This window comes from Carassius auratus, chromosome 38 (assembly GCF_003368295.1).
Source record: "Carassius auratus strain Wakin chromosome 38, ASM336829v1, whole genome shotgun sequence".
In the NCBI taxonomy this organism is placed as follows: domain Eukaryota; kingdom Metazoa; phylum Chordata; class Actinopteri; order Cypriniformes; family Cyprinidae; genus Carassius; species Carassius auratus.
In genome coordinates, this window is record NC_039280.1 from 2,005,689 (window position 1) to 2,033,589 (window position 27,901).

The 27,901-nt window shown below is 34.0% G+C and overlaps 1 protein-coding gene across 1 annotated transcript in view; it reads right to left on the bottom strand.

Annotated features, from left to right (window-relative positions):
- Positions 1-5,508: 5,508 nt before the first annotated feature.
- Positions 5,509-27,901, bottom strand: part of LOC113056635 (forkhead box protein N2) — a 31,898-nt gene continuing 9,505 nt past the window's right edge. Inside the window, exons 2-6 of the mRNA XM_026223416.1 lie at positions 14,051-14,598; positions 9,474-9,598; positions 9,275-9,324; positions 8,507-8,575; positions 5,509-6,321 (exon numbers count right to left, since the gene is read on the bottom strand). Coding sequence (XP_026079201.1) covers positions 5,903-6,321; positions 8,507-8,575; positions 9,275-9,324; positions 9,474-9,598; positions 14,051-14,584 — 1,197 coding nt within the window. The 5' untranslated portion in view covers positions 14,585-14,598 and the 3' untranslated portion in view covers positions 5,509-5,902. The remainder of the gene's footprint in view (positions 6,322-8,506; positions 8,576-9,274; positions 9,325-9,473; positions 9,599-14,050; positions 14,599-27,901) is intronic.

Below are 27,901 nucleotides of genomic sequence, written 5' to 3' on the forward strand. Positions count from 1 at the left end.
TCAGTTCAATTGGTATATATTGTATATATTGTAATCAATATTTGAGAAATTATTGTTGTATCTGATTGTATTAGTCTAGTCTATATAGAGAGATAGTCAATGTAAAAAGAGTGCATGGGAGAAGCAGATGATCACAAAAAAGCAGAACTTTATCACTAAAATTATTTCTAGGGACAATTTAGTAGTTGCTGGATATTGGTAAGGACTTCTACGCCCATAACCCGAACTTTTGAACATAGTGTAGGCCTATATAATTATAACTTGACACTCACAGACAGATGTTGGTTTGTAATTACATTGTGTGTGTATGTTGGGTTCTCTGAATGAAAGGCTGTGAAGGCGAGAAGGCTGGTGTCTGTAATCATCAGCTGCTCCTCCATTGTGCTCCAGTGAAGCAGCTGCCAATCACAGCCCAGCTCACACACGCTGATCCCGCCCCATGCAGGCCTTTAGAAGCCCATTGGACAGCTGACCTCCAGCCCTCAGCTGCTTGTGCTGTCAATCAAACCATCAGCTGCTCTGCTCAGGATCCATCCCATTATTCAGCATTGCACCATCATTTGTGATGATTTCAGAGTGGCATTAAAGAACACCACAGCATTTGCATTCTCATTCATTTTTATAAAACATGGTAATACTGTGATATGTTTTTATTGGTATGGGTACGTTCACACACGTTTATTCAGTTTTGTTTGTATTGTGCTCTCAACTAGACATTTGTAATGTCATTCATAAAATAAAAAAAGAAAGAAATGACTGCTTGAATAAATGAATAAAAACATTAAATGAATATAATAATATATTAGTGCTGTCAAACGATTAATGGCATTCAAAATAAAGGTTTTTGTTTGCATAAAATATATGTGTACTGTGTATAATTAAATATATATATATATATATATATATACACACATACAGTTAATATTTAGAAAATATTTACATGCATATATTTATATTCTTATATTTTATGTTATATATAAATTTATGCATTTAGCAGACGCTTTTATCCAATGTACTAACAGTACATTCAGGCTTTCCATTTTTACATATCATATCATGTGCATATCATAAATATATTTAGCATTTCAACATAGCATATTTTTTAATGACTATATACATGCATGTGTTTGTATTTATATACATTAGGGCCTAATACTTCCATTGTTCATTAAATTTCAAACAGGAAAACTTGAAAAGCATTGAAAAAAGCTGGAAGCAAATGCCTCCATCTAGTGTCTGTGCAGAGGAGCAGGAGATGAAGGAGAAGAAGAAAGTTCTGCTGGAGCTCATGATGCTGATGTAAAGATGATGAAGTGGAGCAGACGAGGTAGAGAACTGAGAATATGATGAAAAGCTGTCTGTTCACTTTCTCTCTGAAAGTTACAAGGGCTGTAAATGTTCTTCCTGATGTTTTTCATCTCACTCTCCGTTTGCTGATGAATGTAAGAGTAAAAGAAAGACAGAAAGAAGTAGGTCGCAGTAGAAGAAAAAGAATTCCTTCAAATAAAATGTTCCTAATTTCTTCACACACACACACAAAAAAAAAAAACAGAAATAAAAAAGAATATACTCTGAAAAAAAAAATTATTCATTGAATTTACTAAATTATTTTAAGGTAAGTGGCTGCAATCAATTTATTTGAACTAAATTGAACAAATTTAGCTGAACAAATGTAAACATGTATATATATTGCAATCACCTAACTTTTTTTTACATTTTTTCAGTGTTTTTTTACCATTTTTGTCTTTAGATTAGAATTGTTCATTACACTAGAGGCTTTTGTTTCTACAGATATATACAGCAATGTGGTAAAACAGTGTTAACTGGCAACATTTAAATATTACAATTATGAAAACAAGCTAGTAATTTTTTCTTCTTTGTAGATTTCCATTGAACAATAAGCAATATGATCAAACAATCAGAAGGAGCTTTTATTTTGGTTGTGCAAGTTTATTATTATTTTTTAATCAAACTAAAATATTCCCCATATCAAAGACAGTAAGACATAAATGTGATGAACCGAACGGCTTCATCTCAATCACGCATTTATTCCTCACACAAAAGTTCCTGTCTGGATGCTCCAGGTCTGTCTGGTTGCTAGGCAACTGTTGGCGTGATGCGGTTGCTACGGAAGCTGTATTTTCTGGTTGAGTTGAAGTGAATGAGACGCTGTGCTAAAGATCAAGAGGCGATTCTGAGACTCACTACATTCACTAAAGCAAAGATTTACTGAGAACACAAGCTTCATTAGTTCTACACACTCTTTACAGACTATAGGAGAGAAAAAAACATCTACAAAACACCAAGAAGTTCATCAAAACCCTTTCATCACCAGCAGATGGAGCCGTCTGCCCACATCATTCATCTCAAAACTTCAGTATTTTAAATTCTTCAAACAGGAACATGACAGAAATACATTCATGTATTCAGACGTTTTTATTTGTAATCAATCTGCATAAAGTCTATATAATTATTGGAATAATAAAATGTATAAAAATAACTATTACATCTTATTAAATATTTAATATAGATTTTTCAAGATTTTATTTTCTAAATAATTTGATTGTTGTTTTTTTCTAACCTACAATTATATATATTAGAACATTTCAACCAGATAAATATATTTTAATTCAATATATTAAACGTAATTGTAAAAAAGGATCAATGTTTTTTTTCTACCCAATATTAAAATATTAGAGAAACATTTTCACATACACTTATAAACTGTTCATATTTCATATTGCCATGAGAAATATATTTGATTATATCAAATAATAACATAAATTGAGATTATTAAATATATATAAAAATAATTTATAATAATACAAATATAACAACATAATAATTGTACAGAACTTCAAAACGAATATATACTGTATATATTTATATTATAAATATATATTAGAATATATACTTAAAACAAAAATTAGAAACCTTCAACATAGTTTAAAAAATGTTACAAATAATATGACAAGAATTTATAGTTAAATAGTTTCAAAACAAATTCATCTTGATAACGTCTGATAACAAAGAAAGGTATGTTATGAATTTGATTGCAGTCAGCTGTTCAATTTAAGTACAGTTAGATAATAAAATTTTTTAGGTCAACCAATTACCAAGCAAAGCTTCATTTTGTTCAGTCTTCGGTGTGAAAAGTTTACATTAGAAATGAAAGAAGAAGAAAAACACTTCAGCAAAATAATCGAGTTTCAGATATACACATCCCGCCAAAACAGTCTTTAGTAAATCAACATCTTTTATTCAGTAATACCATATATAATGCAATTGCATATCTTTGGCGAAAATACATTTTATAATCATTTTATTAACAGAGGTTAGCGTACAAAAACCAGGGGTTTGTGTGTCTATAGCAGACGGGAACAAGCTCATACTGAGGGAGGCATTTACATCTCACACACTCCATTCACTAACATCACCTCTGAGTTTAGTTTCACAGGAACATCTATCAGTGGACACCGAGAATGGAGAAGCAGTGCATCATGGGACGGTGATCAAAACTTCTCATTTCACATACTGGGTCTTGGCAGTTTTATTAGTTAATGGTCAATACTTCTTAACCTGATGCACGAAAAAAGAAAAGAAAGACGACGGCAGGATTAGGAAAGCAGTCTTGGCAGTGATAATTTGGCACCAGAGGAGCAGACACTGATGAAATGAAGAATGGAGCAGCGGGTCGTTTCTTCTTCAGGTTTGAGGCAGGGATTCTGGTGTTTTGGCACAGGTCCTGCATGTGCTTCTTCTGCTTCGGCTCTGTTTTTAAAGAGCGACCGGCTCCTGATTCACATTACAGACGGAGGGTCACATGAGGAAAAACAACAAGAACTGCTGAGCTGACTTCATTCTGTCCTCTACTTACATACAGCATGAAAAAACATCCTTTTTAAAACATCTGGTTACATGTATCTGGGCTTTCAGATTTTCTGTATATGTGCCAGGAATTCAGTAGTTTCTCATTAAAACTTTAGTGGATTATATTTCACCCCAAAATAATAATTACATAACTACATTTTGATGTTTGAGGTTTTAAATTTACATTTTTTATTTTTTTTTACAAATGCTGTAATATAATTTTTTTTTAATTAAAATTAACAGTTATTTGTTTTCACATTAGATTAACTAATTAACTAAATTTTAAACTTAAATTAAGAAATTTTATTAAGTGCCATTTTCTCCGGAATTTAGGGGAAAAATTACTTAAATTGTAAAAAATAAAATCTTGATCTTTGTTTTCTTTATACAAAATATAATTTCTTATTTTTCTTTGTCATTTTGAGGTGAAATATGAGCTTTTCTTTAGTGGTTTCATGCAATGAACATGCACCTCTACATCAGTTCTTCTTTAAATCCAGTGTTGATCTGAAGTCTGCTGACTGTGTTAAAACACGCAACGTATGGACACAGAAACACATGCATACACAATCACACACATATAAATATATACCAAGAGGATAATTAGAGCTACACAGCTTTCCTTTTTTGCATAGGCTCTGAACAGAGGGTTTCAATGAGCACACAGAAACTGATGGATGATGGGAAAATGTGCTGTTCATTCAGACTGGCTCCAGAGTTGGTGTGTGTTTATGAATCCTCCACTGACGGTTGTGGATCTTGATCTGTGTGATATTCAAGATTAGGCTTTGATTCCAGTCATGCACTTCTTTTGTGTTACTTTTTAAATTCGTTAAAGCCTCATGGTGTAAATCTCATGAAATCTGTCATGAACATTTTCAGGTCATATTTCACTCCAAAAATAAATAAATTAATTCATTAATAATAAAAAATAAAAATAAAGAAAATTACAATAATAACAATCAATGATGAGTGAAGTGACAAATGAGAGAAAATTAAGCCTATTTTAGTACTGTTATTATTATTATTTATTTACATTTTTGCAAAAATTGAAATACACTATGGTAATAAACGTTTTGTTGTTTTTCATGCCAATTTTTGACGACTTAAAATGTAAAAAGTACATTGTAATTCAAAATGTACGTTTTATTAGCAATTTTTGTACATGCCATTTCAAATCTGTAAAAGCATACTAGAAAAAAATAATTACATTATTAATTAGTATCACATCATGGTAACATTTGATGTGCTACCAAAATAATATTATATATATATATATATATATATATATATATATATATATATATATATATATATATATATATATATATATATATATATATATATATATATATCACAGTAATAATTATTATTATTGAGAAAAATGGGAATTTTGAAGAAAATGTCCTAATGCAAAAAAAAAAAAAAAAAAGATCTTAATATTAATTTTAATGCAAAAATATAATTTATTTTTCTTTATTTTGATTCTGGAGTGAAGTGTGACCTGTTTACATGAGATTTACCACATAAACATCACCAAAACACTGACGGATCCTTAAAGAAATCTGTTATCCGTGTCTGCACACAGCCCAACACACACCCAGCTCCTCTGATGAGGAGAACGAATGTAACGCCACCTGCCTGATGACAATTATTGCATTATTTATTCTGTACTAAAAAAAAAGCGCAGGGAATCTTGACGTAATCCGCGTCTATAAAATGGACGAGAGGTTAGTGCTTCAAACATCACAGACATGCACTCGTTCTCTGTATAAATAGCACACTTGGAAAAGTAGGACACTCACTTAAAGAGGAAGCATGCAAACGTTTAAGAGAAAAAACACCAATTTCTCCCTATCCTGAAGCACAACCTGCGTTTCTCCGTAAGTCTCAGTATGGCTTCGTTCACCTCAGCGTGAGGGTTGCTATTGCCGTAGTTTGAGTCAGGGAGGGAATTCTCTCGTATAAAAACACAAGAAAACAAGAGAGAAGGTTTCAATGATGTGAAAAATAGTCACTTGATAAATGTCACCTAAACCAATCCTTTTCGCTGCTTTTCCGGCTTTTTACTCTTGGCCGTTCGCTTCGAGAGATCCAAGCCGGATCGAATCCCAGCTAGATGCAACAGAGACCCGGCCGCCTCCTTCAACTCCTCGTCCAGCTCCGGTTTGGGTTCGTGACGGGCTCGTTTAACCGGGAGAGGGCACTTGACGGCGAGCGAAGGCAAACGCAGGTTCCTCTCTTCCTCCGAATCCTCGTCGCTGTGGAAGCCCTCGCTGCCGGCGCGCCGGCTCTGGCCCGAGTCACAGTCCAGGGAGGACAGCGAGGATGAGGAAGAGCGAGACGAGCAGCGCTGGAAGGACGAGCTGCTGTAGTTGTGGTCCTGCTTTGGGTCACTGCTCACCAGGACCGAATCCGGGCGCGAGAGGTCTAAGGGGCTGTCCGGGTCACCTGAGGACCAAACCACAACACAAGCATAATTACTGATGGACGTAAGATAACCATATCAATGATGAGAATTCAGGGAATCTTATACATCCACCAATGTTTTTTACACCACTAACAAGTTAATGTTACTTAATGGTAGGTTTTTTTTCCCATCCCGATGAAATAAGTATTTCAGTCTTTCAGTGTGTGATTGACTATCTTCGCATTGTGCCAAGCTATGAATACATGATGCTGTTTTGTTTATAATTGTTTAAGCAACTTAATTATATTTCATTTCTAAGCTTCATGCATTTTGTCACAGATAGTCATGTTATTTGATTTCCTTAAATCAATGTGCATTGGTAATATTTTGCTTGATGCCTCAGGAGAGAAGCCAAAAGCTTTTTCCCCTAATAGTCATTTTACAGCCTTATTATATACATATAGAATTTGCCAGATTTTTACATTATTTTATTCATAAAAACATGGTGAAATTGTATTTTATGCTGGTTGTTAACAGTTATGGAGTGATAAAAAGAAAAACTCGCTCAACAAAATAAAAAAATATTTTTAACCAGTGTAAATTTTTCTGTATTGTAAATATATGAAAATTAGTGTGTATTTAATTGGATTATGCATTATTTGTATATTTAAACATGGCATTTCAGAAATCTTGTACTTCAAAAATATTTAGCTATTTTAATTAGCATTTTTAAAGTAATCAAACCACCAACAAACATAAATATTACAAATATTGTATAGTTAATATTTCACAATTTTCAATATTTAACCATCCCATAAAGGACAGAAAAATTCATTTTCGCCATGTTTTTATGAATAAAATGTATAAAATCAGGCAAATGCTATTTATAAAAAAAACCTCTGTAAAAATCTGCAAAATGGAGATTTCTGAAATTGATATAAAATAAACAATTAAAATATGAATTTTGCATGTTTTCTTTCCACTAGTCTGAAACAACACATTATGAAAAGCCAAAATGGGCCAAAATCTTAAAATTGACCAGTGGAGGAAAAAAACTGTCTTGTTTTATAGTGTCTTTCTATTCTATGGCTCTAAAGGATTTTGGGACATGGTCTTGACAGGTTTCATGAGCCAGTTATAAAAATTTGTCATGTAAATTTTCTATCTCTGAAGTATCAATCTGTAAACTGCCGTTATGAAACGCATCATCAAGTACATTTATCTGCCGTCTTAATGAAGCACTCTTATGATGGCTTATTCTGCTACGGGTGATTAAGGCTCATTAGAGGTAGAGAAGACTATAGTGATATGCTTAACGGGGATAAAGATGTGTGAAGGAAGTGCAATGCTGCACTAATTACCAGCAAGAGGTTTTAGTTGCTATGCGGACATATTTGCAAAACCATCTCCATAAATAATGAACCTTTCAAATGCACCTTTCTGCATGAACCTGAACTAAACGGACTCATCCGCTGCACGAGGTGACACTCCGTGTAACATCAGTCTCACAGATACAGATTTCCGATTGGCCAGCATCAACATTACAGAGGCACATGAGCGTATTTGAGAACAATACAATGATAGATAGATAGATAGATAGATAGATAGATAGATAGATAGATAGATAGATAGATAGAATGTTAGAACGTTAGGTAGAATGTTTGACAGATAAAATGACTGAATGTTTGATAGATACAAAGGATAGTTTGACAAATACAACAATAAAATGTTCAATAAAGATGCAATAGAACATTTGACAGATATGGTGTTTGAATATTTGATAGATACATTCGATACAACTATACAATGTTGGATAGATACAGCGATAGAACGTTTGATACAGTGATAGAACGTTCGATAGATACAGCGATAGAATTTTGATACAGTGATAGAACGTTTGATAGATACAGCGATAGAACGTTTGATACAGCGATAGAACGCCGATACATCGATAGAACATTTGATACAGTAATAGAACGTTCGATAGATACAGCGATAGAACGTTTGATACAGTGATAGAATGTTCGATACATCGATAGAACATTTGATACAGTAATAGAAAGTTCGATAGATACAGCAATAGAACGTTTGATACAGTGATAGAAAAATAAAACGTTAGAAACGATGGTTAGTTACAACAATGTTAGACAATGACAGAATGATAGATAGAATGACATAATGACTCTTAGATAGATAGATTGATAGATAAATGGGGTGTTCTCTTACATGGGTCACTATGGTGTCCAGGGGCCGAGTTTAAGAGCATCATAGCAGTGGCGGCATCAATGTCAGACTCTGTAAAGGAATAAAGACCCACAGCGGTCACAGCACTGCTCAATGTCAGAGTGTGTGTGTGTTTATGGGGGAGAAATCAAGGGACTGGAGTTTCTTTCTTTTCACACAATCATTCAGAACGCTTGAATTATTCATTACCAACCAGACAGAGGGGAGAGTGAACACAACTGACGCCATACTCAGAGACGGCGAAAGAGAAAGAAAACGCTTGATAAGGACAAATAATGAAACAGTCCAGCCTTCATGAGGACAACAAAAAATAAATAAAATAAATCACAGGGTTCTCATATTTTGTGACCAATGAGTTTCCATACTTCGGAAAGATGACAAATGGGTATAACTTCCAATATTTAAAAATAAATAAATAAATACATAAAAAAAAATAAAAAAATAAAAAGAAATAACAAAAAAATAAAAATAAATGCAATACATAAAAAATGTAAAAACATTGAAATGTTGAACAGTGGAGATCTGCGATCATAAGAAATCACGAAAAATCATGTGGGTGTGATGTGTAAAACCGGTTTCCTAAACTGACAGGAAGTGTCCTCAATGACTCAAATGACAGTCATTTAAGCAAACTTAATTGCTTTCAAGCACACTGGAACATGCACGCTCTTATTTGTTCGTGACTCACAAGATTTCAAATTGCCACTTGTTTTGACAGACATTCAACTTAAAAAACCAGAGATGGCTCACCTTTGAGAGAGCAGCCCCGGAGGTAGAGGTGACGTGCAGGTGAGAAGGCACTGTCAGACACACACACGCACAGAGAAACAAACAGTAAGACAAAGCATGAGTCAAGGCACTTATGATGACAACAGAACCTCAGAGAAGATGTGTGGAACAGGGCTGGTTTGCATGCATGCATCTCCATTAGTAAATGTGTGCGTGTTACCTGGGTGGGGAAGCAGGGGGTGTGCAGAAGGAGTGGGTTGAGGGAAAGTGCTGTTTCTTCAGGGCTTGGATCAGATTGGGTCTGTATTCAGGGTCCACACACCACAGAGAGCCCTTCCCATTAACCTAGAAGAAACACATCGACACACAGTTAGATCAGCGAGAGAGGACAGACGATGACTTCAGCTACTCGAGAGTAAACAAACAATCATTAAGCAGACATTTTTTATCTAATGTGACTAAAGACGCACTTGGCTCACGCAGACTAAAATAACTGCTCATATCGCTTGAGAAAGAACAAATTTACAGTTTTCCAGTGTTTGGGATCAAATCAAAAAAAAAAAAAAAAACCGGATGACTTTTGGTCAGAGGATCTCGCTGCTCAAAGTCTCTTAATGTGATCATCTAAGCATGTGACTGGCAATACAGGCCCTGCCTGTGGTTAAAAGCGGCTGATAAACATCAGAACATGGCTGTAAATGGAATAAAGGGTGTTTATGACAGGATCTGAACCATGAGCTCTTATAATTGCTGTATCGGGTAATTATTATTGCACTCAATGGATGGATTTTGCTGGGAGTCAAGAGTGATAAAGGTAGAGTAACCAGGATCAAGATTAAAGCGATTAAGTTTTATCATCTATGAGAAAAGAAGCTGGTAAAGATCATCTATTTGCCATGCAGTAAAATACAGCATAAGGACAGGACAGGTCAGATTTATACCTCAAAATCAAAAGAAAAAGAATTATAAATTGTAATAAAAAAAATATATATATTTATGAATAAAGCTCACCTTTTGGACTAGATTTATATATATAATTATTTTTGCATGAAAGAATTATTGCAGTTCATGACAACAATAGAATACACTCTTCCAGAATTGTCATTATTCTGAAATCTAAAAATATAATAACCACAAAAATACAAAATAAATAAATAAAATAAGGTATAATAATAATAATAATAATAAATTATTAAAATAAATATTTAAAGTAAAGACAAATAAAATGCTTTTGTTGAGTTGCATTAGTTTACTCAGATTTTAATGAAAAAAAATCAATGCACTGCAGTATATTTTTTTTTACAGAAAATTACTAAAGCACAAAAATATGTTAAACAATATATAATAATATTTATTATAGTAATAATATTTGTAGTATAAAAATTAAAAAGCATTGTGATAGTATTTGTTCTTAAATATCATTGCCAGAAAAAATATGTACATGATTAAACAATGTAAAATAATAAATGTACAAATTAATATGGTAATAATAAATGTAGAAATAATTTATATTTATAATATTGTATTTATAATAATATTAATAAGTAACATTAATAATCGTATTAATAATAATAATAATAAATGCATTGTGGTAGTACTTGTTGCATTTTATATATATATATATATATATATATATATATATATATATATATTTCTTTTCTTTTTTTAAGCTTTTTTTATACACTTATTAAAATATTACAGTAATGAGAAAACATTTTCACTAATGAGAATTTGTGGATGAGGTACTTTATTGCAACAGAAATCTTGAGACTATGCAAAAGATCTTAATGCTCATGAAAAACATCAAATTTTCTTTGTGCAACATAATGTATATAAATGTACTGAGAGACAGAGAGAGAGAAACACAGAGGGATAGGGAGGAGGAGGAGGAGGAGGCCTATAACCTTGACTCAGATTACCAGCCTGCTCATAAACAGGAAGGAGGAAACGTTGTCATGGCAGCCGAAACCAGGCAGTGTGTCTGTGTCTGACGGATGGGCTCTCGTTGACCTCACGGCTTCACAGAAGATCATTCACAACATCCTGACATGACACTCACCGCACAGTCGACAGAGAAATCATCATCATATGTGGCCTAATGGTTAGCTGTGGTGCTCGAGCGGGCAACACAGGTTTAAACCCAGCTCGCAACCTTTCTATACCTTTCCAAAAAGAATGTTCCCAGCAAGAGTGATTAAATCATAACAGGTTACATACGGTGGCCTCAAAAAATGAAAAATGAAGATGGGAAAAAAATAAATAAATAATCAAAAAGCAAAACGTTTAAGAAAAAGAAGTTTGTCGAGTCGAAATGATAAAACAATAAATCTAGTGTTGATGATAAAACAAAGCATTGCTTTTTAATTATTTGAATTCTTGATCATATAAATCCGTTTTTTAGCTTTTACACAATGACATCACATTCATCTCATTAGCAAAAATGTCTACAATATTTTCTCATTACTGCAATAGTTATGCATTTTTAATTATTTGTGAAAATACTGCAACAATATTTTTTTTTGTAAAAACATCAAATTACGGCAATTAGAATTAAGGTGTAATTATTTACTGTTTATATTTTGTTTTGCAGTAATGAGAATTAACTAAAAATTATTAACTTTGAATGAATTTGAATTCATAAAATGTTCTAGATAATATTTTAATATTTTTAGCTTGACAGCACATTCATCTCATTAGCAAAGATTTTCTCATCGCTGTAATAGTTATGTATTTTGAATTTTCTGTGAAAGAAAATATTTTTCTGTTAAAAACTGAACAAAGCTGGGTAACTCAAATTAAGGTCAATTTATTTATTTAAATATTTTTTTGCAATAATGAAAATGAGACGGCACTAAAAATTAATTATTAACTGTTTGAATTCATAAAATGTTGTCGATAATATTTTCGCTTTTTTTTTTTTGCTTTAGCACAATGACAACATATCATTAGCAGAAATGAATATATAATTTTAATAAATTCAGGCAAATAATTTTTTTTTAGGTAAATTTATATTTATTTTGCTCTGCATTTATGAGAATGAAAAGAACTTAAAATAACTAATTAATTATCTGAATTTATAATAAAATGTTGTAGGTAATATTTTAATCATGTCTTTCAGATCTTGCACAATGACATCATAACTGACAATTTTTCACATTTTATTTTATTTTTTTATAATATCACAGTAATTTTCCCCACATAGTAGAAATGTATCTTTCTTAACATATTACTACCCTTATATTTTAGTAAAGCACAGCTGAACCATCATATTTTGGTGTCCCTGGCATTAAAAAGTTTGGAAACCCCTGAAAACATCCACTAAAATCACTGAAAAAGCAGTCCATTAAACCTGAGCGTGAACAGAACAGATCCTGCATTACTAGAGACACGCAGATACAGACACTCGCTTTGATATTTCGTGTCATCAGATATGTAACACTTCCCAAATAGTTTTTTAGGCCTCTGTAACACTGCCCGCTCTTCATCTGCCTCTATAAGATCCTGCGGTCTTTTCAGGAAGTCGAATTCTGCTGCTTCCCTTGTCTTTGCTCACTGTGGCCTCCAGGAATGTGTGTGTGTGTGTGTGTGTGTGTGTTGAGATAAGCGTGTTTGCTCTCAGGGAGGAGCCGTGACCTTGACTGGATCTCCACCTCTTAATCTCAGTGGATGGAGAAATCCTCGCCAAAAACCCCAGCGTCACACTTACGCTCGCTACAACCACTGCGCCACGGTCATGACTGAGTCTACAGACCAGAGCTATTTTAGTATCAGCAATCCTATTATATTCATATTTTGAATTAGTTTATTTTCAATTTTCTTTATTTCAGTCAAAGCTTTTGTCATGTATTTTTGTCTATATAATGTTCAATCATTTCATCATCTTAAACTAAATGAAAATAAGAAAACCTGTCCTAAGTCTTAAGTCTCTGGGGTATATTTGTAGCAATAGCCACAATAAATACATTTTTCTTTCATGCCTAAAATCATTTGGATATAAAGTAAAGATCATGTTCCATTAAGATATTTTGCAAATTTCTTACTATGCATATATCAAAACGTAATATGCATTGCTAATAATGTACTTTGGACAACTTTAAAGATGATTTTATCAATTTTTTGATTATTTTGCACCCTCAGATTCCAGATTTTCAAATAGTTGTATCTCAGACAGATATTGTCAGATCCTAATAAACCATAAATCAACTGAAAGCTGATTTATTCCCTTATGACTAGGTTTGTGGTCCAGAGTCACATATGTAATACTGCTACTAAAATACTTTTTTTTTTTTTTTTTAAGGAACAATCATACAATATTTCTTCAGTGTTTTAATTGTAAATCCCCTTTATTTGCCAAAAAATAAAGTTGGTTTAGATTTCATTAATGAAAAGATAAATTAATGCCTTCATTTGATGACCAAACCAAATGTAAATAAAGCAGAACACAGAATTTATATCATCTAAGGCTATTGTAAGATTAAAGTATACAATTATACCCATTCAAATAATTAGACATGCTAAAACACAAAGTGTAAAAACAACCAGACATAAAGTGGCAAAAAAATAATAATAATAATTTAATAGGCCCCTAAACATCTAATTTTTATTAGACTTTTAAATTTAGGTTTAATGATTTTAATTAATAAGACATGCTTTTTGATTTATAAAATTGAATGTTGCCATTAAAAAGGAGTTAAGAGAAATTTAAACGGAATTTTTAAAAATTTAAACGGAATTTTGAAAAATGTAAACGGAATTTTGAAAAAAAAAAAACGAAACAGACTTTATTTCACAGCTCACCTTCCCAAGGCCCCTCTCCACTTTTCGGAAGCACTTGTTGAGGGACAGGTTGTGGCGCACCGAGTTCTTCCAGCCAGTGGGGGCGCTAGAGAAATACGGGAAGTGCTCCAGGATCCATCCATAGATGTCCTTCACCGGCAGAGACTTGCTGGGCGACTGTTCGATGGCCATGTATATGAGCAGGGAGAAGGAGAAGGGCGGCTTGGACTTGACGGACTCACCGGTGTGCGCCGCGGCCGAGGAGATGACGGAGGCACCGTGGATGCCCTCGATGTCGAAGAGCGGGCTTGGGCTGGACTGGGCCTCGGGGACGCCCAGCGTGAAGTTCTGGAGCAGGTTCTCGTGGAGCCAGTTGAGGTTGGTGAGCTCTTCGTCTCCGGAGCTGGAGCTGTGGTCCAGGCTGGTGGCCAGGGGGCTGGCGGCGCACTCGTCCTCGGGCAGCGTCCCACAAACCCCACGCAGACCCGCTCGCTCCTCCACCACACCCGGGGATTCAGCTTTCTTATCCGGCGACATCCCGATGATGGGACCCATTAAATCAAGGACGTCTGCTCAAGAGAGAAACAGAAAATTTAAAAGATGCACAAAATGGTAATCAATTGAAACGAATAGAAAATGCAATGCAACTCTTAGAACAGATAAAGACACCGCTTATAAAAGCCACACGTTGACAGATAACTTAACACACAAACATAAAATGATGATTGTGATGACACGTATTCATCTGTTGAAATTTATTTTGAGTGCAATCCAAAACAAATATTACAATATACAGTTGTCAAGTGGATAAAAACCTTTCAAAAGTTGTCCTAAAACCTAAATGCATTCTTGTCTAAAGACAACTTAAGTTTTTGATTGATATATATACATATACATATTATATAATATATATATATTAATTACAATAATATGAATTAAAATATAAAATGCAATTGAATTAAATGTAAGGCATCTTACTTATTAACATTAATCATGTTATTGTTTTGGAGTATCAACCATAATTGTGTGGCAACAATAAAAAACGAACCAAGTAATGCAATATAAAAATAAAAAAAACAAAAAAAATGGAAAACAAATAAAACATAAAATATAATATAAAACCTTTTTAATCTCTATTAATTAATTTTTAAATTTATTAGCTGGATTTACAATTAAATGCAATATTTAGCAGACCTGATAAATAAATTTCCATCTTTAATATTTCCAAATATAATGTTGTTATGCCTAAATTCACTTACTGCATTTAAATATTAAACGATTCGCGCATTTTATCTAATAATAATAATAAACATGATGATGATTATGATAATAATAAATAGTAACAAATTTTATTCTTATTATTTACACTACGTTTTGTTTTGTTTTAAACTGCTTATTCAATTAATATTATTATAAATCTATTGTTTAATTATTGTGCATTATATATTACAATAACAATACTATTTATATTAAATGTATCTTATATTTATTATCAAACTCATGCCACACATTATTAATTGGTTAGTTCAAGCTTTTTCCCTTTTTACGACCATTTTTCAAGAGCACAAACTTCGAGTCAAGTCGACTTCAAGTTCTCTCTACATAATCTTCTCTAATCGCTCTCATTCACATCCAGTGATCTGTCTTTTAGAGCGTTCTCGTCTCGTCTGCTGGTATTTCTGGCAGCTGAAGGAGCAGCTCTCGAGTCTGAGGGTTGTTGAGGTTTCTCGAGAGCGTCTGAGATGACCCGGCCTCGTTCTCATCACCGCCCTCCTCCTCACGCAGAACGTCTCTTTTACTCATCCATTACCATGGAACGAGACGTGACCGTGTTGCTTAGGTCACCTACTGCCTATAAAGGGCCGAGCAGGAGAGCATCGCTGGCAGTTATTTGCATTTGTATGAAACGGTTCAATGGGAATTTTATTGAAAGCATGTTGAAATTGCTATCCATCTGGTTTGGATCACATGTGTGTGGATGCTCTCTGTGTAATGGCATTATATCGATTCAAGTTTCATGGCATTGTTTCAGAGTATCACCCATAAATGTGTGTCAACAAAATCAATCAATCAATAAATAAATAAATAGAAAAAAATTAATACCAAATGAAATACAAAACATTAAAACCAATATTCTAAAAACAATAATAAATAATCGATAAATAAATATAAAATGTAATAAAATTAAAAAGAATAAAAAAAAACATTTAAATAAAATTTAAAGAATAACATAATAAAAATATTAATATTCAAGACGAATTTTTAAATAAATAAGATAAATAAAATCCTTTAACTGCATCATGTGTACTTACGTTTCTTACTATTTTTTTTTAGAGTATCATCCATAATTATGCCAACAATTACGTAAATAAAAAACGAATATATAAATAAACTAAAATCTAAAATAAACCAAAATAAAATAAATATAAAATTAAACAAAAATATAAATAACATGAAATTAATAAAAAAAAAAGAAATGAATAAATAAATAAATATATATATATGAAAAATTATTTTTACAAAATTAAATGGAATGACACTGATTTACGTTCCATGCTATTGTTCATCATCATAACAGCCAACAATAAAAAACAAAACAAATGATAATAATAATAAAAAATCCAAATATAACATTAAAAAGAAACAAAAAATGTAAAATAAAACACCTAAAACCAAATATATTTAAAAATTCAAATTGTGGATGCTCTAGCAGTAACACCATCATAAGGATTAAAGTTTCAGAGTATCAACCATAACTACACTCTAAAAAACGCTGGGTTGTTTTTTCAACCCAACTGCTGGGTTGAGGCCGTTGGATAGGACTTTGGGATGTTTTAACCCAAGTTTGGGTTGAAAATAACTATCTTTTTTAACCCAGCGGGGGTGGGTTGAGGACGCGGACGTGAAGGAGAGCACGCACGTCACGTCAAAATCGTACGTCTCTACAGTGCGAGCAGCCGCCATTTTCTCAGCGTGATAGAAGCGAGAAGCGAGTGAAAGACTATGGTAAGTAACGTTAAATATTCAAAATGTAAAGTTATCTTTTATTGTTTACCCGGTTGTATGAAAGGCGGAAACAAAGGAGCTTAACGTTATATCTAACGTTATATAAAAAAAACGGACGCGGTTTTCGCCTCGGACACGGAGGTCTTAACTGCCTCATGTAACGTTACTGAAAGGAGGATGTACCTTTAATATAACGTCTGTGAATGTATTTTGTCATATTTACATAAGATTTTACATTATCTGTACTTTTTGAGGCGTTAACAGACGGTTATGGTCACGGTTACGCTCATGTGAATTTGTCTTTTTTTTTTCGCGGTTAAACTGAATGTATGTTTGTCTCCTAAAGGAAACGGCATTGTGTAGTAAAGACTAGCATAATTTATTTTGAGGCTGTTGAAGTGGTAACTGTTAAAAGTATGTTTTACATGTAATATTACAGACTTGTCCAGCTCCTGTCTTCATTGTCCTCGCGCTGAGAGTTAAAGACACAGAAGCTGTTTGTGTGAGGAGTCACAGACCTGTGTGAGGATGAGGAGGAGGTGTTCTTCTGAAGAGTGGGACAGACGGTTTAACGAGAGTAAACTTCAGAATAACATCAAGTTATCTTTATTTTTACTAAGACTAAAATAATGTGTGTTTTTTTTAGATGTTGAAATCCAGAGACAAGATAACTTCATTCTTTTGAGACTGATGTAAGTTAAATTATTATTACTTTTTTTTTTTTTTAGAAAATTTATGTTTCTGTTGTGTCCTGCCTGTTAACTTCACATTTTGATGCAAAAACAGTGTGATTTTATATATGTATGTATGTATATGTTAATATTTTATTGAAGCCATTGATGCCCCTCGTTGCAGAACTCAAACTAACTGGAGTTAAGGACACACAAGTCTGCTTGTGTGAGGAGGTGGTTTTCTCAGCTTCTTCTGAAGAGAGGGAAAGATCGTTTAAGGCAAGTAAACTTCATAATTTCATGTTATCAGCTGTTGTTGTGTTTTACTAAGAGTAAAATAATGTTTGTTTTTTGTTTTTGTAGATGTTAAAAGCAAGAGACATGGGAGAGCATCATTCCTTTGAGATTTTATGTAAGTTATTTTTAGAAAATAAATTTTTCTGTTGTCTCCTGCCAGTTTACTTCACATTTTGATGCAACAACAGTGTGATTATGTGCTCATTTCATTAAGACCATTGATGTCTGTGTTTTTTATTGCAGAAATCAAACCAAGTTTGGAGTTGTCTGATCTGGAGAGTCATCATTCTTGGTCTTCGCTCTTAGAGGTAAAGTTCACACAAAAAATCATTTACTTGCCCTCAAGTCATTCCAAACCTATAAGACTTTTGTCTGTCTTTACAACATAAATTAATATATTTTTAGTTTTCTCATAATATTTGTTAATCCATTTATAGTTTAGATAATCAGTATTTTCAAGCTTCATAAATATAGAGTTATTGTAGAAGTAAATTCTGATATTTATATATGAATACATCTTAAATTATATGATAGCAAACATGTATGTTCAAAATAAAATACTGGTCTCCCAGACCAGCAATGGAGGACACAAAAAGAGAATATTAAATATATTCATATGTTTTCCAAAAAATGAACAGAGTTTGTATGAGTCTGGAAAAACATGGGGAGAGTAAATTATGAACATTTTAATTATTTGGTGAACTAACGGTTTGAAGAGCAGCTCTCCATGTACGTGAATATTGTGAGGTATGTGAATGTCATGTCTGTTTTAATGTTTCAGTAAAGAAGCTTTCTGAAAGCAATATTTATTCAAACAATATCACCTGTCCTCACACTAGTGCTGCCATTATAGACTTCATGAGAGCTGTGATAGACAGACATTAAACAACCGCACAAAGTGTTGAAACTTTAAAACCGATTATTTACCTATCCTTACGGATGTGAATACACCTCTACCTGAAAATGGATAGTTTAATTAAATGTTTAATTTTTTCAAATGTGTTTCTCTTAGGCCACTGATGAAGAACAGACGGTGACTGGGATGAATGCTGATCAGAGAGGAGAATCTTCTTTCCCCTAAACAGCGGTGGTTTTAAAGGAGGACGCTGCCCTGGATGATGTAGAAGATGTCACATGTGCTGATGGGGTTTCTTCATGATTACATCAGTTATGCTAAAGAGATCATGAAAATTGACCGTGATGCATGATCTGTATTCATGGACAATGAAACAAACTGTAAGTGTATAATTTGTTAAAAAAAAAAAAGTTAAATGCTTTTTCTGTGTTGTTTAGTAGAAAAGTTTACACTGTCATTCATACACCTGCTCACATTCTTTCACACACACACACACACACACATGCGTCTGTTAAAGGTTATAATATCAAAGTTAATGTTGTGATTTATTTGTGTACTGTCATGCAAGAATAGTTGGAAAAAAAACTAACTAATTGTAAATTTATTGTATGTGTTTTCGTATATTTTTATACAATATATACAATTGAACAAAGTCCAATTTGATCTTAAGTTATATTCATCAAATGTTCAATGCTTTGTTTATGAACTCTGTAGCTGTTAATGCCGTCCTTTTCTGCATTTCTTCTAACATGTTACTTTTTGACTTTTCTCTTGTTTTTAATAAATATTTTCCTTTTGGTAATTATTATTTGTGTGTAAAAGTGATATTTAAAATGAACAACATTTGTAGGTTTAAAGCCTAGCTCAATTTGGGTTAATTTTAACGTAGAAATGCATTGTTTCCCCACATGGCTGCACTCTGCGAGTTTATTTTCTGCCAGCAGGAGGCGCTAAGAGCGGGAGAGGTAGGTTTCTCCGGTAACGGCTGCAGAGCGGTGCTGAGCTCCCAAACGCTGCCTTATCAAGCATATGCGAAATGATATCGAACATTTTCTAAATACAGTAGTTTTCCTTCTGAAATACAGTGATAAAAAAAAAACACCCGCTCTGTTTTTTTAAACCCTGCAATATAGTCATTTTAAACCATAAAAAAGGCAACCCAGCAGGCTGGGTTAAATATGATAACCCAACTGGTTGGGTTAAAACAACCCAGCGCTGGGTTCGTCCCTTTTTGACCCAGCGCTGGGTTGTCAAAATAACCCAAATTGGGTTGTTTTCAACCCAGCAGTTTTTAGAGTGTATGCATCAACAATCAAATTAAAAACACTCAAATATAAAAAGAATCATTTTTATTTTATTTAGTTTATTTTATTGTTATTATATACTGTTCTATCTATTTTACAAACACACGTTTATGTTTGGATTACATTTGTGTGGATGCTCTCACTGTAGTAGCATCATAAGGATTTATGTTTTTATTCTATGGTTTCAGACATCATCCGTAATCAAGCACCAACAGTTGGCACAACGTTAAGCCAAACGGCACAAATACATTTATGTTAAAGGTACAGATGAAGCTCAGCCGTGGCATTATGGCAGAAAGCAGGTCAATGGCTGGCGTGCACGGGTGAATCCTGCCACCAGACGCACCACGCTCGAATCCATGCCCTAATGTCATCATGACAACCATGCTGTCAGTTCAATTAGGAGGGAGGATTAGACAGCGGATTGAATAAGAGCAGGGAACGTCCATCCAGTTAAGCCATCACTCTCGCACCGTCTGCACATCTGTCTGGAGAGGATGAGCTTTAGTGTTTTAATGCTGAACTAGGTCAGACAGGAGCAGACTGGTGCAGGTCATGCATTAAACAACATCCTCAGAAATGTTAGGTTCGTTTCGGATGCTTGGAAGAGACTTTGCTTCACTAACAAATGACTCTTATGAAATGGTTCCTCTTAGGGAATCAAAAACATATAGCACAACTAAGAGGCTAATTTATAGATAAAAACTTGGACTGCCAAAGGAACATCAGGTCCAGAAAAGACCGAGATCTCAAGGAACAAACAGCGCTCTGATGGTCTGAAGGGGCAGTAGTTAAACTCTGGATCAGTAGGAAAACACATACGCAAAAAGAAAAACATGGAGAGGAAACTGGAAAAGAGCTAACGGAGAACGAGTGAGCAGAGGAGAGGTTGAGAGGAGCGCCATGGAAACAGTAAAATTAATAAATAAGGCATAAGCAGTGCATGATGAATCATAACTCTCCAGAAAGTGGAGTTATCAGACATGTCAGGCAGCAACAGAACTGCCCGAATGCGTTAAAGCAAAGCTTCCTCCTCATAGAAATCCTTCTTTATAAAAAAGAAAGACAGAGCCATGGTGCATGCACAAAAAAAAATAAAAATGATAAATCCTAAATCAAGTATTTAGAAATTTTCCATTAGGCTAAATGAAAAACTATTTTTTTATATATATAAAATAATAATAATTAAAAAAAACTATAAAATATAATATAAATAAAAAAAATTAGGAAAAAAAAATGTAAAAAAGAGAAACTAAACAAACAAAAAATTTACAAAACAACATTAAAAAGCATTTAAAATGAAAATAAATAACAAAACACAATGAAATGACAGAAAAAAACTACTAACTATTCATTTACTAAAATGAATATTTAAAAAACAAAAAAATCATACTAAAATAATAAATAAAATAAAACTACTACTAACAAAAAAAAAACATACAAAATGAAATTTTGTGTGTGTGTATATATATAAAATAATATATAAAATATTAGAACAAAATATAGTAAATGTAAAAAATTTAAATGACTAAAATGAAACTATTTTTTATAATTTAAACAAAAATGAACAACAACAAAAAGAAAATGTTTAAAAAAAACATTTAGCAATACACTGTACAGATCAGAGTAAAGACTGGGTTGCATGTGCAATATGCATGCATAAAGGTGTTTTACTAGACATGCTGTTGTGACTCGTTGCCTTTACTGTGTTGTAATTGTACCCTTAACTGACCAGTGTCATTACCATAAACACAAGGCTGCTCCTGTTAACCCATTAACTCCCACCCAGCTCCGCTCAATAGCCTCTGGGTAGTTCATTAACCCCTATTAGCAGCACAAACTCTGACCTAAACCGAGCAGCGTAGCCCTAATTATTCCCAGGTGCTGCTGGGAAGTAGCAGAGAAGCCGACGGTCCATAAAAGCGCAGCACACTTCCTCTACAGTTTGAGACGGCCCCTACATTTGAGCGCCGCTGTCGAGCAACATGGGGAAGTGGTTTTTATGTGATTAGCTCTCAGTCGATTATCATTGCCGTTGTGATAATCATAATTATCGGTGCTCTTATCAAACGGCATCAAAGCGGCGGCCGGTAATGGCACACTTGTGAGGGCGGGAGAGTGAGCGCTAATGAGGGAGGACGACACCGGGGTCTGATCACAGAGATGCCACCAGCTCATCTGCAAGTTAAAACTCCTTTCATTCATGAGAGCAGCAGACAGGTGCCAGCGACGCTTTCCTTTCCATCACTTTCATCCTTAAAACAGCAGGCGTCCAAAACTAACATTTACATTTATATTTCATAAAATAAACAATTGCACTATTTTTCACTTTAATAATGTACTAAATATTTTACAATAATGGGACCATAAGAAATGCTTTATAAATTTTGTGTTCTGATTTAAAAAAAATATTCATGATTTAATATAAGTTTTTTTTAAAGTTGGTAATCAAATCAAGGCATTAAACATTTACAATTCAACCAATCTTTTACAAGACAACGTTAAACAATTTTATTTTCCACATCAGAAGTTAACTGTTAAAACTAATACTTGGAAGAATAAATGTGATATCATTACGATAAAAAATAATAATAATAAAAAAATAAAAAAATACTAAATTATGACATTTTATTTTTTTCGTAATAATAATAATAATAATAAATTATTAGCTATTTTTTATTAGTAGTATATATCAGTTTATATCAATTTTATATATATATATATATCTATAACTAAATTAAAACAATCTTCCTGAAACTAATGAAAATGCTTCCTAATCCTTATAACAGATATTTCCTTCCAACTCAGTGCTAACAGGCATCTCTAGCAATATCTAAAGGCAAACGAGTCCAGTTTTCCCTACAATCCCTGAGCATGAGAACAGATTTTACACAAGAAGAAAACTGATATCCTGCTTCATAATTCATGGACATCCAGCCGTTAAAGTCCTCTCTACCCTGATAATAGCTCATATATCCTGGGTAAACTGCATTATGTAATTGTTAATTATTTATAACTTACAATGGAGTTATCAAAAAGGTGAGCTTGTGTGGATAACCGTGTGTCCCGAAGACCATTTCTGACCCATGAAAACTCCTGAAGGGCTTCGGTCTACGACACATAAATCCAGCTGGCTTTTCCCGCCACCAAACAAACCTGGGTCACCAATGTGAAAGGGAAGCCGGTGACCTTAAAAAGCCATGGTAAGAGGGGCGTTTTATTCACCCTTGGCATCAGGTGCGGTGAGGTTTCGCAGAGTACAATCAAGAGTCTAATGGACAGAGATCAATACGTCCTTGAAGTGCTGAGGCCAGCTGTTTCTTGGTTCTGAGCACTAGAATAAACTGCAAGGGCAAAGAAAGAGCAGCTATCAACATTTGCAATGGGAAAAACAAAGGAGAGAGGCTGCTTAAACACATGGACATGCAGAAAAAAAAGGTTTTGAAAGCACCGTTGTGCCCTGAAGGGTGTCACCCCACCCTTATCAGCCCAGGCGTTTCAACATGTTAAACGGTGTCTTGATCACGCCCCAAACTCTCGGCTCATTCACTGTCGTCAGTTGACCTGAAGAAGAAAAGCCGTCGCACCTCTATGTCAAATACACACAGGTGTGTCTTCAAGCACTGTGTAAACACTACGTGAATGTCAATCCACTGAAGGTCACAAAGAAGCTGGTTGTCAAAGATATGACGTGAATCGTCCTGAGCTTGCTGACAACTGACATGTTAAACATGCAAATGCATTTAAAGATAAAGTTCAACAAAGGCGGGAAAAAAAGTTCACTCACCCTCAGGCCATCCAAGATTAGGATGAGTTTGTTCCTTCATCAGGTTTGGAGAAATGTAGCATTGCATCAGTGTCTCATCAATGTGTGTTCTGCAGTGAATGGGTGCCGTCAGAATGAGAGTCTAAACAGATGATAAAAACATCACAATAATCCACAGCACTCCAGTCCATCAGTAAATGTCTTGTGAAGTGAAAAACTGTGAGTTTGTAAGAAACAGATCCATCATTAGGATGTTTTAACTTCAAACTGATTCTCTCGGCTAAAATATAAGTCCATAATTCATAATAATGCTACCACCAGTATGGAAAAATAAAAGAAATACCTCTGTTGTCTCTCACATCAAAAACCACTGATGTATTTTCTTTAGAGCATTTTGGACTATTTTACTTGATTTGCTCCTGATTTAGACAAGATGACGTTTTTCACTGGAGAAAATAATTTTATGGGTAAAGGACTCATATTTTAGCTGGAAGCAATGTTTTGAGGTTAAAATGCCTTAATGATGGATTTGTTTCTTACAAACAGACAGCTTTCGACTTTTAAGACATTAACTAATGGACTGGAGTGGTGTGTATTATTGTGATGTTTTTATCAGCTGTTTAGACTCTCATTCTGACGGCACCCATTCACTGCAGAGCATCCATTTATGAGCAAGTGATGCAATGCTACATTTCTCCAAATCTGATGAAGAAAACAAGCTCATCCTAATCTTGTATGGCCCGAGGTTGAATACATTTTCATCAAATTTGTCTGCATTATTGGGTGAACTATTCCTTTAAAGTCAGCAATTAAACATCTGATCTAATGCAAAACGTGTACCGAGTTCAACAGAGAATTTTCCAGGTAATGAATGAACTGATAAAATAAAATACATTGAATGCAACACAAATCACTGTGAATAAAAGTATCTGCTATATGCATAAAATGTAAAACTTCTACTGAAACAAAACCCTACTGAAAGCACAGATTCAGTGGAAAAAGCCTGAACGTTCAAAGACACTAGAAACGAGCCGTTTCTTCCAACAGGTCAGAAAGTGTTTTCATTAAGGTCTAACACTTCAGGTATTATGACAAGCTTTTCCACACCAAACCTCTGGGAAGCAAAAGTCTTTCACAGAAGTAGGCTAATAAGTTCAGAGAGAGAGAGAAGCACTACAGAGGTGAGACTAAAAATATACAGCACGGAAAATAGCTTGACACTCATTTAACTTTGCCGTGAAATAACTGTGTGAGAGCAGTCATCTGAGGTCAGGTGATGCATTTTCACTATTTATGTAAAATCTATAACACGGACATGAGAGGAGAAGGTCTCTTCAGTCTTAATATAGCAGCACACCATCAGCCTGAACGCTTCGGCGCTGATATCAGGGTGATGATTTCCAGGAACTCACGACTAAAGTGAGAAGTGTTGGACAAACCGGCTGTCGAAATGATCTAGGGATAAAAAGCACCAATTGTGTAGAACGAGCCGACAAGATGTTCTTTTATCACGGAAAGGTCATCATTGTAAAAGCTTCTTTTTTTTTTTAATCTGTTACTATTTCTTATGGAATTGAATGACATTATGAGCGTTCTGTCATCTTATTGAATAGAATGCCTTTTTAAAGATCCATTAAATTATTTAAAGAGCCAGTAAGATGAAAATTCTAAGCTTCCGATCACTGTTTATAAGTCCTGTACATTAGGTTTAAATCCATCCAAGGTTAAAAAACATTGTCATTTTGTCAAAATATCATTTTAAAATTACCTCAATTCTCAGAGATGCCCAAACGGTTCGCGCGAAGCTGTTCAAAAGATTCAGTTTCCTTAAACCCCACCGTTCGGTAGCATACTGTGTTCTGATTGGTCAACTGACATAGTCAGGTTTGATTGGTTGTTCCGCACACAACTTCACGGTAAACTATGCGTTAGCATCTTTTTGGGGTGAATTATGTCTTATTCAGTAAAATAAAAAACTTGAACAGTCTCGCTGCTTTTTCTTCTGTGTGGATGTATTCAAGCCGTGCACTTCAGTTTGAATCTGAATAGAGCGTTCAGCGTGGGGGCGTGGTCACATTAGATATAATGAAGGGAGACGTGAAAAACAGACATCGCGTTGTTTTCGTATGGATTACTTTATCACAGAATATCTGTTCGGCAGCACTTGTTTAGTTTTAAAGTTTTCTATAGATATCTCTCTCATGTCTCTTCATTGAGTATTCACGGAGTTACACTTCATTTTAATGATGTGTTTGTACATGACGATCAGCGCAGACAGGCTGCAGACAGCACACATACTGATAAGACCCTCGGGAGAAAACAGACACATAACTTCATAATCATACTTCGCGTTGTGATTCAGAGATGCTCGTTGTTCTAAATAAAATTGGTAATGAACTCTCTTTTATGGCCAAACGCTTTGAAAATCCCGCTGTGAACACAACAGAAGGGATTTGTTGTACTGCTCTGGTATTGTGGTGAAAATGAATTTTAGCCATTGGTTCCTCTGATCTTCATTCTTTGGCAGTGAAAATAAAACAAACTTGCCTTTACAATTAAAAACACACCGTCTCCTCGACATGATGCTCTCACACCAACCAGAGTGTCTGTGTGTGTGTGTGGGGGGGATGGGGGGGGCAGGTCAGAGGTCAGTTTCTCCCAACATGGTAGGCGGAGATTATTATGCAAAGTGCTCCTAGTGACGTACATAGAGATGGGCAAAAGATTTGAAATCTATAACGACTCGTTTCAGCGATTCAGAGTCGACTCCTTACTTTAGAAGTCAATAACTTTATAAATCGTGTACTTTTTGGTTTAATTACTTGCACATTGTTTACACTGATGGACAGCTACATCATACACTGTAATACAGGTAATTTTTGATTTCCCATCTGTGTGGCTCTTTAAAAGTCATGAGTGGGGTATTACTGATGTATTTTATGCCACTGAATAAAATATTTAAAAAATTGTGACATTTCAGCTATATTTTGACCAAGTGTCAAAATGCAACGCAATAAAAATTAAATGTATTTTCTCAAAGACACCATGCTAATACTTCAGAATCAGATCCTTTAATTAATCTATTTTATTTATTTGTGCATGCATATAATCAGGGGTGCAAAATAAGTGGTGCTCATGTGCACATACAAGACCAAAATAAAATAAAAATGTGCAGGGGAAATAAGTTCAGAGCGATGCACCATCACCATTTCAGATGGACTAACACTAATAATGTATAATCATTTTTTTCAAACTGTAAACATAAATCTAAGCCCTGAGCTGCCAGTTTTAAAGCACAACACAAAACTGTAATTTTATTCACTCAATGACAGACTTAGGGGTACTTAAACGCCAAAATTATAGCTTGCTGACGTTAGGTTTGAAAATGATGAAAATTATTTTTTAAAAGTTAGTTTTGTATTTACATTAAAAAAAAGTATTATCACAGTTTATTATTTTATTTTAAAAACAAACTAACAAAAAGTGCAATAATATTATTATTACTATTAATTATTTTAACAGTTATATTTAATGGGTCACGCTATGTACAGTGTGAGCACCGAACCAAATTGATGGGAACTGCTAGTTGGTGACAAACATGTACCTCTTGAAGATTTTTGATGGTAATTATCAATATTTTGTTGAACATTAAAATGCACCTGATGTCAATGACTGATGTTAAAGCTGCGGTAGGTAACTTTTGACGCTCTAGCGGTTAATAAACAGAACTGCTTGCGTCTTGCGGAAGAACATCGTAGCCGGAACTACTTCTCTCTGTTTATGTCTATGAAGAATCACAAAGGTACTGGGTTACTCCGCCGCGGTACCCCCGAATCAATCTAAAATAGTCCGAATATAAACACTTATTATAGGTGCACCCTAGTGATTCAGGACAAGCTAAAAACACGGTTTGGAAAATAGATTCATGGTGTACTCGCTTATTATATACATTTTTCTACATTTTGAACACAA